Source organism: Oncorhynchus gorbuscha, linkage group LG23 (genome assembly GCF_021184085.1).
Source record: "Oncorhynchus gorbuscha isolate QuinsamMale2020 ecotype Even-year linkage group LG23, OgorEven_v1.0, whole genome shotgun sequence".
NCBI classification, from domain to species: Eukaryota; Metazoa; Chordata; class Actinopteri; order Salmoniformes; family Salmonidae; genus Oncorhynchus; species Oncorhynchus gorbuscha.
The window spans coordinates 18,611,852-18,625,927 of NC_060195.1; the positions used below are offsets into that span (position 1 = coordinate 18,611,852).

Genomic DNA, 14,076 nt, shown 5'->3' on the forward strand with positions numbered 1-14,076 from the left:
ACATGTCAGACAACACAAGGAGGACACATCTAGATACATGTCAGACAACACAAGGGGGACACATCTAGATACATGTCAGACAACACAGTGAGGTCACATCTAGATACATGTCAGACAACACAGTGAGGTCACATCTAGATACATGTCAGACAACACAGTGAGGTCACATCTCGATACATGTCAGACAACACAAGGAGGACACATCTAGATACATGTCAGACAACACAAGGAGGACACATCTAGATACATGTCAGACAACACAGTGAGGTCACATCTAGATGCATGTCAAATGACACAGTGAGGTCACATCTCGATACATGTCAGATGACACAGTGAGGTCACATCTAGATACATGTCAGACAACACAGTGAGGTCACATCTAGATACATGTCAGACAACACAGTGAGGTCACATCTAGATACATGTCAGACAACACAGTGAGATCACATCTCGATACATGTCAGACAAGACACAAGGAGGACACATCTAGATACATGTCAGACAACACAGTGAGGTCACACCTAGATACATGTCAGACAACACAGTGAGGTCACATCTAGATACATGTCAGACAACACAGTGAGGTCACATCTAGACACATGTCAGACAACACAGTGAGGTCACATCTAGATACATGTCAGACAACACAGTGAGGTCACATCTAGATACATGTCAGATGACACAGTGAGGTCACATCTAGATACATGTCAGACAACACAGTGAGGTCACATCTAGATACATGTCAGACAACACAAGGAGGACACATCTAGATACATGTCAGACAACACAAGGAGAGCACATCTAGATACATGTCAGACAACACAGTGAGGTCACATCTAGATACATGTCAGACAACACAGTGAGATCACATCTAGATACATGTCGGACGACACAGTGAGGTCACATCTAGATACATGTCAGACAACACAGTGAGGTCACATCTAGATACATGTCAGACGACACAGTGAGGTCACATCTAGATACATGTCAGATGACACAGTGAGGTCACATCTAGATACATGTCAGACGACACAGTGAGGTCACATCTAGATACATGTCAGTATAACGGTTTAGTGAACCACACCCCCATGATGAGTAACGTTCTCTTAGACCTGAAGAATTTGTTTGCCTCCTAGCCTTTAGCGCAGAGGTTTAACACATACTTGTCCAAACCTAGTCGGTCACATCAGCTCACCTCTCTTAGTGTATTCTGATGTTCTGCCTCCAGACAGTCCAGCTCCTCCCTCACCTCCGGCAAATCAGCTTGCTGCAAAATATAGCAGACAGTTGGATCCTCCAATAGCAGTACCCTTAGCCTGGACACTAATACATGTACTTGGCAAGCCAAAAGGTTCCCTGTGTAGTGTCTCATTCTTCTCAAGGTTAATTTTCCTTGCTACTGTTGCCTTTGCCTGCTCTCTGGAGGTTTACTCTAGACTCATTCTATTTTTATTGATTGATTGACACTTACCCTCTGACCCCTGACCTCCTGTTCAGACTGCAGGTCCTCCAGACGTCTCCTCAGCTCGGCATTCTCATTTTCAGCTCCCAGAAGTCTCAGTGACGACGCCTCACCCACCTCCACACTCAGAGGCTTCAGATCTGACAGGGGGGGAGAGATATATAATTGCATTGCTTTGGCAACAGTGGTACCCATTCATGCCATTCAAGTTTATTTGAATTTGAATTAGAGAGGTGGGGTAGTTGACAATAATCAAACAATTTAACTGAAAAGACACAACAGACAGGCAGACTGACTGACCAATATCTTCTCTTAGCTCCTCTCTTAGCCCAGCCTCCTCGTCAGACTCCACCTCTGATTGGTGGAAATGTCGAGCCGCTGTCATGCCTGTATTGTTGTGTCTAAGCACATGTCTAAGCTCCGCCTCCAGGCCCATGTTCATCTCTAACAGCTCATTGACCCTTTGCCTCTCAGTGTCCTGCTCCTAATACACACACACACACACACACACACACACACACACACACACACACACACACACACACACACACACACACACACACACACACACACACACACACACACACACACACACACACACCAGAAAATTAGGGAAATGTCTTTGTGAGCCCAACCAGCAGATGCCAAATTCCTTACTTGTGATTCACAAACATGTTTGGTTAACACACACACACACATTACCACATACACATTACCACCATTACCTACCCCTTCCAGGTCTATGAGTCTCTGTCGCAGCAGCAGATTGTCCCTCTCCAGCTCCCGTAGGCTGGAGCAGCGTTGCCGTGTGTCTGCCAGCTGCTCCTCCAGCAGGACTTGGGTCTCCTGCAGCGCCACACACAACTGCTGCTGCTCCTACAGGGGGTTCCACACAGGGACAGAGGACAGAGACACAGAGAGAGACAGGGGATGGAGACAGAGAGAGAGAGACAAAGACAGAGACACAAACAAAGACATGGGATAGAGACAAAGAGAGACAAGGACAGAGACACAGAGAGAGACGGGCAAGGAGACAGAGACAAGGACAGGAGATAGAGACAGAGACAGGAACAGAGACAGAGAGAGAGACAAAGACAGAGAGACATATTGTAGAGAGGGGAACATCAGGTCCTAACAGCCTGGTACTCAGCGCTCCATCAGGTCGTAATGGCCAGGTATTCAGGGCTTTATTGTCCCTCCATCAGCTCATAATGGCCTGGTACTCAGGGATCTATATTGCCCCTCCATCAGGTCCTTAATGGCCTGGTAATCAGAGCTCTATTCTCCCTCCATTAGGTCCTAATGGACTGGTAATCAGGGCTCTATTGTCCCTCCATCAGGTCCTAATGGCCTGATACTCAGGGCTCTCTATTGTCCCTCCATCAGGAACTAACGGCCTTGTACTCAGCGCTCCATAAGCGCTCCATCACCTGTCGGGCAGCGAGAGCATGCTCCTCAAACAGGAATATCACCTGTCGGGAAGCGAGAGCATGCTCCTCAAACAGGAATATCACCTGTCAGACAGCGAGAGCATGCTCCTCAAACAGGAATATCACTTGTCGGGAAGCGAGAGTATGCTCCTCAAACAGGAATATCACCTGTCAGACAGCGAGAGCATGCTCCTCAAACAGGAATATCACCTGTCAGACAGCGAGAGCATGCTCCTCAAACAGGAATATCACCTGTCGGGCAGCAAGAGTATGCTCCTCAAACAGGAATATCACCTGTCGGGAAGCGACAGCATGCTCCTCAATCAGGAATATCACCTGTCGGGCAGCGAGAGCATGCTCTTCAAACAGGAATATCACTTGTCGGGAAGCGAGAGAATGCTCCTCAAACAGGAATATCACCTGTCAGACAGCGAGAGCATGCTCCTCAAACAGGAATATCATCTGTCGGGAAGCGAGAGAATGCTCCTCAAACAGGAATATCACCTATCAGACAGTGAGAGCATGCTCCTCTAACAGGAATATCACCTGTCAGACAGTGAGAGCATGCTCCTCAAACAGGAATATCACCTGTCGGGAAGCGAGAGCATGCTCCTCAAACAGGAATATCACCTGTCGGGCAGCGAGAGCATGCTCCTCAAACAGGAATATCACCTGTCGTGAAGCGAGAGCATGCTCCTCAAACAGGAATATCACCTGTCTGACAGTGAGAGCATGCTCCTCAAACAGGAATATCACCTGTCAGACAGCGAGAGCATGCTCCTCAAACAGGAATATCACCTGTCGGGCAGCAAGAGTATGCTCCTCAAACAGGAATATCACCTGTCTGGCAGTGAGTGCATGTTCCTCAAACAGGAATATCACCTGTCGGGAAGCGAGAGCATGCTCCTCAAACAGGAATATCACCTGTCGGGAAGCGAGAGAATGCTCCTCAAACAGGAATATCACCTGTCAGACAGCGAGAGCATGCTCCACAAACAGGAATATCACCTGTCAGACAGTGAGAGCATGCTCCTGTAACAGGAATATCACCTGTCAGACAGTGAGAGCATGCTCCTCAAACAGGAATATCACCTGTCAGACAGCGAGAGCATGCTCCTCAAACAGGAATATCATCTGTCGGGAAGCGAGAGCATGCTCCTCAAACAGGAATATCACCTATCAGACAGTGAGAGCATGCTCCTCAAACAGGAATATCACCTGTCAGACAGTGAGAGCATGCTCCTCAAACAGGAATATCACCTGTCAGACAGTGAGAGCATGCTCCTCAAACAGGAATATCACATGTCAGACAGTGAGAGCATGCTCCTCAAACAGGAATATCACCTGTCAGACAGTGCGAGCATGCTCCTCTAACAGGAATATCACCTGTTAGACAGTGAGAGCATGCTCCTCAAACAGGAATATCACCTGTCGGGCAGTGAGTGCATGTTCCTCAAACAGGAATATCACCTGTCGGGAAGTGAGAGCATGTTCCTCAAACAGGAATATCACCTGTCGGGAAGCGAGAGAATGCTCCTCAAACAGGAATATCACCTGTCAGACAGCGAGAGCATGCTCCACAAACAGGAATATCACCTGTCAGACAGTGAGAGCATGCTCCACAAACAGGAATATCACCTGTCAGACAGTGAGAGCATGCTCCTCAAACAGGAATATCACCTGTTAGACAGCGAGAGCATGCTCCTCAAACAGGAATATCATCTGTCGGGAAGCGAGAGCATGCTCCTCAAACAGGAATATCACCTATCAGACAGTGAGAGCATGCTCCTCAAACAGGAATATCACCTGTCAGACAGTGAGAGCATGCTCCTCAAACAGGAATATCACATGTCAGACAGTGAGAGCATGCTCCTCAAACAGGAATATCACCTGTCAGACAGTGAGAGCATGCTCCTCTAACAGGAATATCACCTATCAGACAGTGAGAGCATGCTCCTCAAACAGGAATATCACCTGTCAGAAAGTGAGAGCATGCTCCTCAAACAGGAATATCATCTGTCAGACAGTGAGACCATGCTCCTCAAACAGGAATATCACCTGTCAGACAGTGAGAACATGCTCCTCAAACAGGAATATCACCTGTCAGACAGTGAGAGCATGCTCCTCAAACAGGAATATCACCTGTCAGACAGTGAGAGCATGCTCCTCAAACAGGAATATCACCTGTCGGGAAGTGAGAGCATGCTCCCCAAAAGGAATATCACTTGTCGGGAAGCGAGAGTATGCTCCTCAAACAGGAATATCACCTGTCAGACAGCAAGAGCATGCTCCTCAAACAGGAATATCACCTGTCAGACAGCGAGAGCATGCTCCTCAAACAGGAATATCACCTGTCGGGCAGCGAGAGCATGCTCCTCAAACAGGAATATCACCTGTCGGGCAGCGAGAGCATGCTCCTCAAACAGGAATATCACCTGTCGTGAAGCGAGAGCATGTTCCTCAAACAGGAATATGACCTGTCGGGAAGCGAGAGCATGCTCCTCAAACAGGAATATCACCTGTCAGACAGTCAGACAGGAATATCACCTGTTAGACAGTGAGAGCATGCTCCTCTAACAGGAATATCACCTGTCAGACAGTGAGAGCATGCTCCTCAAACAGGAATATCACCTGTCGGGCAGTGAGTGCATGTTCCTCAAACAGGAATATCACCTGTCGGGAAGTGAGAGCATGCTCCTCAAACAGGAATATCACCTGTCGTGAAGCGAGAGCATGTTCCTCAAACAGGAATATCACCTGTCGGGAAGCGAGAGAATGCTCCTCAAACAGGAATATCACCTGTCAGACAGCGAGAGCATGCTCCACAAACAGGAATATCACCTGTCAGACAGTGAGAGCATGCTCCTGTAACAGGAATATCACCTGTCAGACAGTGAGAGCATGCTCCTCAAACAGGAATATCACCTGTTAGACAGCGAGAGCATGCTCCTCAAACAGGAATATCATCTGTCGGGAAGCGAGAGCATGCTCCTCAAACAGGAATATCACCTATCAGACAGTGAGAGCATGCTCCTCAAACAGGAATATCACCTGTCAGACAGTGAGAGCATGCTCCTCAAACAGGAATATCACATGTCAGACAGTGAGAGCATGCTCCTCAAACAGGAATATCACCTGTCAGACAGTGAGAGCATGCTCCTCTAACAGGAATATCACCTATCAGACAGTGAGAGCATGCTCCTCAAACAGGAATATCACCTGTCAGAAAGTGAGAGCATGCTCCTCAAACAGGAATATCATCTGTCAGACAGTGAGACCATGCTCCTCAAACAGGAATATCACCTGTCAGACAGTGAGAACATGCTCCTCAAACAGGAATATCACCTGTCAGACAGTGAGAGCATGCTCCTCTTACAGGAATATCACCTGTCAGACAGTGAGAGCATGCTCCTCAAACAGGAATATCACCTGTCGGGAAGCGAGAGCATGCTCCCCAAAAAGGAATATCACTTGTCGGGAGCATGCTCCTCAAACAGGAATATCACCTGTCAGACAGCAAGAGCATGCTCCTCAAACAGGAATATCACCTGTCAGACAGCGAGAGCATGCTCCTCAAACAGGAATATCACCTGTCGGGCAGCGAGAGCATGCTCCTCAAACAGGAATATCACCTGTCGGGCAGCGAGAGCATGCTCCTCAAACAGGAATATCACCTGTCGTGAAGCGAGAGCATGTTCCTCAAACAGGAATATGACCTGTCGGGAAGCGAGAGCATGCTCCTCAAACAGGAATATCACCTGTCGGGCAGCGAGAGCATGCTCCTCAAACAGGAATATCACCTGTCGTGAAGCGAGAGCATGATCCTCAAACAGGAATATCACCTGTCGGGAAGCGAGAGAATGCTCCTCAAACAGGAATATCACCTGTCAGACAGTGCGAGCATGCTCCTCTAACAGGAATATCACCTGTTAGACAGTGAGAGCATGCTCCTCTAACAGGAATATCACCTGTCAGACAGTGAGAGCATGCTCCTCTAACAGGAATATCACCTGTCAGACAGTGAGAGCATGCTCCTCTAACAGGAATATCACCTATCAGACAGTGAGAGCATGCTCCTCAAACAGGAATATCACCTGTCAGACAGTGAGAGCATGCTCCTCAAACAGGAATATCACCTGTCAGACAGTGATAAAATGCTCCTCAAACAGGAATATCACCTGTCAGACAGTGAGAACATGCTCCTCAAACAGGAATATCACCTGTCAGACAGTGCGAGCATGCTCCTCTAACAGGAATATCACCCGTTAGACAGTGAGAGCATGCTCCTCTAACAGGAATATCACCTGTCAGACAGTGAGAGCATGCTCCTCTAACAGGAATATCACCTGTCAGACAGTGAGAGCATGCTCCTCTAACAGGAATATCACCTGTCAGACAGTGAGAGCATGCTCCTCAAACAGGAATATCACCTGTCAGACAGTGATAGCATGCTCCTCAAACAGGAATATCACCTGTCAGACAGTGAGAACATGCTCCTCAAACAGGAATATCACCTGTCAAGTGCGAGCATGCTCCTCTAACAGGAATATCACCCGTTAGACAGTGAGAGCATGCTCCTCTAACAGGAATATCACCTGTCAGACAGTGAGAGCATGCTCCTCTAACAGGAATATCACCTGTCAGACAGTGAGAGCATGCTCCTCAAACAGGAATATCACCTGTCGGGAAGCGAGAGCATGCTCCCCAAAAAGGAATATCACTTGTCGGGAAGCGAGAGTATGCTCCTCAAACAGGAATATCACCTGTCAGACAGCGAGAGCATGCTCCTCAAACAGGAATATCACCTGTCAGGCAGCAAGAGTATGCTCCTCAAACAGGAATATCACCTGTCGGGAAGCGAGAGAATGCTCCTCAAACAGGAATATCACCTGTCGGGCAGCGAGAGCATGCTCCTCAAACAGGAATATCACCTGTCGGGAAGCGAGAGAATGCTCCTCAAAGAGGAATATCACCTGTCAGACAGCGAGAGCATGCTCCTCTAACAGGAATATCACCTATCAGACAGTGAGAGCATGCTCCTCAAACAGGAATATCACCTGTCAGACAGTGAGAGCATGCTCCTCAAACCGGAATATCATCTGTCAGACAGTGAGAGCATGCTCCTCAAACAGGAATATCACCTGTCAGACAGTGAGAACATGCTCCTCAAACAGGAATATCACCTGTCAGACAGTGAGAGCATGCTCCTCTTACAGGAATATCACCTGTCAGACAGTGAGAGCATGCTCCTCAAACAGGAATATCACCTGTCGGGAAGCGAGAGCATGCTCCCCAAAAAGGAATATCACTTGTCGGGAAGCGAGAGTATGCTCCTCAAACAGGAATATCACCTGTCAGACAGCAAGAGCATGCTCCTCAAACAGGAATATCACCTGTCAGACAGCGAGAGCATGCTCCTCAAACAGGAATATCACCTGTCGGGCAGCAAGAGTATGCTCCTCAAACAGGAATATCACCTGTCGGGCAGCGAGAGCATGCTCCTCAAACAGGAATATCACCTGTCGGGCAGCGAGAGCATGCTCCTCAAACAGGAATATCAGCGAGAGCATGTTCCTCAAACAGGAATATGACCTGACGGGAAGCGAGAGTGCATGATCCTCAAACAGGAATATCACCTGTCGGGCAGCGAGAGCATGCTCCTCAAACAGGAATATCACCTGTCGTGAAGCGAGAGCATGTTCCTCAAACAGGAATATCACCTGTCGGGAAGCGAGAGAATGCTCCTCAAATAGGAATATCACCTGTCAGACAGCGAGAGCATGCTCCTCAAACAGGAATATCACCTGTCAGACAGTGAGAGCATGCTCCTCAAACAGGAATATCATCTGTCAGACAGTGAGACCATGCTCCTCAAACAGGAATATCACCTGTCAGACAGTGAGAACATGCTCCTCAAACAGGAATATCACCTGTCAGACAGTAAGAGCATGCTCCTCTTACAGGAATATCACCTGTCAGACAGTGAGAGCATGCTCCTCAAACAGGAATATCACCTGTCGGGAAGCGAGAGCATGCTCCCCAAAAAGGAATATCACTTGTCGGGAAGCGAGAGTATGCTCCTCAAACAGGAATATCACCTGTCAGACAGCAAGAGCATGCTCCTCAAACAGGAATATCACCTGTCAGACAGCGAGAGCATGCTCCTCAAACAGGAATATCACCTGTCGGGCAGCGAGAGCATGCTCCTCAAACAGGAATATCACCTGTCGGGCAGCGAGAGCATGCTCCTCAAACAGGAATATCACCTGTCGTGAAGCGAGAGCATGTTCCTCAAACAGGAATATGACCTGTCGGGACAGCGAGAGCATGCTCCTCAAACAGGAATATCACCTGTCAGACAGTGCGAGCATGCTCCTCTAACAGGAATATCACCTGTTAGACAGTGAGAGCATGCTCCTCTAACAGGAATATCACCTGTCAGACAGTGAGAGCATGCTCCTCTAACAGGAATATCACCTGTCAGACAGTGAGAGCATGCTCCTCTAACAGGAATATCACCTATCAGACAGTGAGAGCATGCTCCTCAAACAGGAATATCACCTGTCAGACAGTGAGAGCATGCTCCTCAAACAGGAATATCACCTGTCAGACAGTGATAGCATGCTCCTCAAACAGGAATATCACCTGTCAGACAGTGAGAACATGCTCCTCAAACAGGAATATCACCTGTCAGACAGTGCGAGCATGCTCCTCTAACAGGAATATCACCCGTTAGACAGTGAGAGCATGCTCCTCTAACAGGAATATCACCTGTCAGACAGTGAGAGCATGCTCCTCTAACAGGAATATCACCTGTCAGACAGTGAGAGCATGCTCCTCTAACAGGAATATCACCTGTCAGACAGTGAGAGCATGCTCCTCAAACAGGAATATCACCTGTCGGGAAGCGAGAGCATGCTCCCCAAAAAGGAATATCACTTGTCGGGAAGCGAGAGTATGCTCCTCAAACAGGAATATCACCTGTCAGACAGCAAGAGCATGCTCCTCAAACAGGAATATCACCTGTCAGACAGCGAGAGCATGCTCCTCAAACAGGAATATCACCTGTCGGGCAGCAAGAGTATGCTCCTCAAACAGGAATATCACCTGTCGGGAAGCGAGAGCATGCTCCCCAAAAAGGAATATCACTTGTCGGGAAGCGAGAGTATGCTCCTCAAACAGGAATATCACCTGTCAGACAGCAAGAGCATGCTCCTCAAACAGGAATATCACCTGTCAGACAGCGAGAGCATGCTCCTCAAACAGGAATATCACCTGTCGGGCAGCAAGAGTATGCTCCTCAAACAGGAATATCACCTGTCAGGAAGCGAGAGCATGCTCCTCAAACAGGAATATCACCTGTCGGGCAGCGAGAGCATGCTCCTCAAACAGGAATATCACCTGTCGGGCAGCGAGAGCATGCTCCTCAAACAGGAATATCACCTGTCGGGAAGCGAGAGAATGCTCCTCAACGAGGAATATCACCTGTCAGACAGCGAGAGCATGCTCCTCTAACAGGAATATCACCTATCAGACAGTGAGAGCATGCTCCTCAAACAGGAATATCACCAGTCAGACAGTGAGAGCATGCTCCTCAAACCGGAATATCATCTGTCAGACAGTGAGAGCATGCTCCTCAAACAGGAATATCACCTGTCAGACAGTGAGAGCATGCTCCTCAAACAGGAATATCACCTGTCAGACAGTGAGAGCATGCTCCTCAAACAGGAATATCACCTGTCAGACAGTGAGAACATGCTCCTCAAACAGGAATATCACCTGTCAGACAGTGAGAGCATGCTCCTCTTACAGGAATATCACCTGTCAGACAGTGAGAGCATGCTCCTCAAACAGGAATATCACCTGTCGGGAAGCGAGAGCATGCTCCCCAAAAAGGAATATCACTTGTCGGGAAGCGAGAGTATGCTCCTCAAACAGGAATATCACCTGTCAGACAGCAAGAGCATGCTCCTCAAACAGGAATATCACCTGTCAGACAGCGAGAGCATGCTCCTCAAACAGGAATATCACCTGTCGGGCAGCAAGAGTATGCTCCTCAAACAGGAATATCACCTGTCGGGCAGCGAGAGCATGCTCCTCAAACAGGAATATCACCTGTCGGGCAGCGAGAGCATGCTCCTCAAACAGGAATATCACCTGTCGGGCAGCGAGAGCATGCTCCTCAAACAGGAATATCACCTGTCGTGAAGCGAGAGCATGTTCCTCAAACAGGAATATCACCTGTCGGGAAGCGAGAGAATGCTCCTCAAATAGGAATATCACCTGTCAGACAGCGAGAGCATGCTCCTCAAACAGGAATATCACCTGTCAGCCAGTGAGAGCATGCTCCTCAAACAGGAATATCACCTGTCAGACAGTGCGAGCATGCTCCTCTAACAGGAATATCACCTGTCAGACAGTGAGAGCATGCTCCTCTAACAGGAATATCACCTGTCAGACAGTGAGAGCATGCTCCTCTAACAGGAATATCACCTGTCAGACAGTGAGGCATGCTCCTCTAACAGGAATATCACCTGTCAGACAGTGCGAGCATGCTCCTCTAACAGGAATATCACCCGTTAGACAGTGAGAGCATGCTCCTCTAACAGGAATATCACCTGTCAGACAGTGAGAGCATGCTCCTCTAACAGGAATATCACCTGTCAGACAGTGAGAGCATGCTCCTCAAACAGGAATATCACCTGTCAAGCATGCTCCCCAAAAAGGAATATCACTTGTCGGGAAGCGAGAGTATGCTCCTCAAACAGGAATATCACCTGTCAGACAGCAAGAGCATGCTCCTCAAACAGGAATATCACCTGTCAGACAGCGAGAGCATGCTCCTCAAACAGGAATATCACCTGTCGGGCAGCAAGAGTATGCTCCTCAAACAGGAATATCACCTGTCGGGAAGCGAGAGCATGCTCCTCAAACAGGAATATCATCTGTCAGACAGTGAGACCATGCTCCTCAAACAGGAATATCACCTGTCAGACAGTGAGAACATGCTCCTCAAACAGGAATATCACCTGTCAGACAGTGAGAGCATGCTCCTCTTACAGGAATATCACCTGTCAGACAGTGAGAGCATGCTCCTCAAACAGGAATATCACCTGTCGGGCAGCGAGAGCATGCTCCTCAAACAGGAATATCACCTGTCAGACAGTGAGAACATGCTCCTCAAATAGGAATATCACCTGTCAGACAGTGAGAGCATGCTCCTCTTACAGGAATATCACCTGTCAGACAGTGAGAGCATGCTCCTCAAACAGGAATATCACCTGTCGGGAAGCGAGAGCATGCTCCCCAAAAAGGAATATCACTTGTCGGGAAGCGAGAGTATGCTCCTCAAACAGGAATATCACCTGTCAGACAGCAAGAGCATGCTCCTCAAACAGGAATATCACCTGTCAGACAGCGAGAGCATGCTCCTCAAACAGGAATATCACCTGTCGGGCAGCAAGAGTATGCTCCTCAAACAGGAATATCACCTGTCGGGCAGCGAGAGCATGCTCCTCAAACAGGAATATCACCTGTCGGGCAGCGAGAGCATGCTCCTCAAACAGGAATATCACCTGTCGTGAAGCGAGAGCATGTTCCTCAAACAGGAATATGACCTGACGGGAAGCGAGAGTGCATGATCCTCAAACAGGAATATCACCTGTCGGGCAGCGAGAGCATGCTCCTCAAACAGGAATATCACCTGTCGTGAAGCGAGAGCATGTTCCTCAAACAGGAATATCACCTGTCGGGAAGCGAGAGAATGCTCCTCAAATAGGAATATCACCTGTCAGACAGCGAGAGCATGCTCCTCAAACAGGAATATCACCTGTCAGACAGTGAGAGCATGCTCCTCAAACAGGAATATCATCTGTCAGACAGTGAGACCATGCTCCTCAAACAGGAATATCACCTGTCAGACAGTGAGAACATGCTCCTCAAACAGGAATATCACCTGTCAGACAGTAAGAGCATGCTCCTCTTACAGGAATATCACCTGTCAGACAGTGAGAGCATGCTCCTCAAACAGGAATATCACCTGTCGGGAAGCGAGAGCATGCTCCCCAAAAAGGAATATCACTTGTCGGGAAGCGAGAGTATGCTCCTCAAACAGGAATATCACCTGTCAGACAGCAAGAGCATGCTCCTCAAACAGGAATATCACCTGTCAGACAGTGAGAGCATGCTCCTCAAACAGGAATATCACCTGTCGGGCAGCAGAGCATGCTCCTCAAACAGGAATATCACCTGTCGGGCAGCGAGAGCATGCTCCTCAAACAGGAATATCACCTGTCGTGAAGCGAGAGCATGTTCCTCAAACAGGAATATGACCTGTCGGGAAGCGAGAGCATGCTCCTCAAACAGGAATATCACCTGTCAGACAGTGCGAGCATGCTCCTCTAACAGGAATATCACCTGTTAGACAGTGAGAGCATGCTCCTCTAACAGGAATATCACCTGTCAGACAGTGAGAGCATGCTCCTCTAACAGGAATATCACCTGTCAGACAGTGAGAGCATGCTCCTCTAACAGGAATATCACCTGTCAGACAGTGAGAGCATGCTCCTCAAACAGGAATATCACCTGTCAGACAGTGAGAGCATGCTCCTCAAACAGGAATATCACCTGTCAGACAGTGATAGCATGCTCCTCAAACAGGAATATCACCTGTCAGACAGTGAGAACATGCTCCTCAAACAGGAATATCACCTGTCAGACAGTGCGAGCATGCTCCTCTAACAGGAATATCACCCGTTAGACAGTGAGAGCATGCTCCTCTAACAGGAATATCACCTGTCAGACAGTGAGAGCATGCTCCTCTAACAGGAATATCACCTGTCAGACAGTGAGAGCATGCACCTCTAACAGGAATATCACCTGTCAGACAGTGAGAGCATGCTCCTCAAACAGGAATATCACCTGTCGGGAAGCGAGAGCATGCTCCCCAAAAAGGAATATCACTTGTCGGGAAGCGAGAGTATGCTCCTCAAACAGGAATATCACCTGTCAGACAGCAAGAGCATGCTCCTCAAACAGGAATATCACCTGTCAGACAGCGAGAGCATGCTCCTCAAACAGGAATATCACCTGTCGGGCAGCAAGAGTATGCTCCTCAAACAGGAATATCACCTGTCGGGAAGCGAGAGCATGCTCCCCAAAAAGGAATATCACTTGTCGGGAAGC

At 48.4% G+C, this 14,076-nt stretch overlaps 1 protein-coding gene across 1 annotated transcript in view; it reads right to left on the bottom strand.

Annotated features, from left to right (window-relative positions):
- Nucleotides 1-14,076, bottom strand: part of LOC124010629 (girdin-like) — a 41,587-nt gene that overhangs the window by 15,927 nt on the left and 11,584 nt on the right. Inside the window, exons 11-14 of the mRNA XM_046323299.1 lie at nucleotides 2,192-2,338; nucleotides 1,763-1,946; nucleotides 1,472-1,602; nucleotides 1,196-1,267 (exon numbers count right to left, since the gene is read on the bottom strand). Coding sequence (XP_046179255.1) covers nucleotides 1,196-1,267; nucleotides 1,472-1,602; nucleotides 1,763-1,946; nucleotides 2,192-2,338 — 534 coding nt within the window. The remainder of the gene's footprint in view (nucleotides 1-1,195; nucleotides 1,268-1,471; nucleotides 1,603-1,762; nucleotides 1,947-2,191; nucleotides 2,339-14,076) is intronic.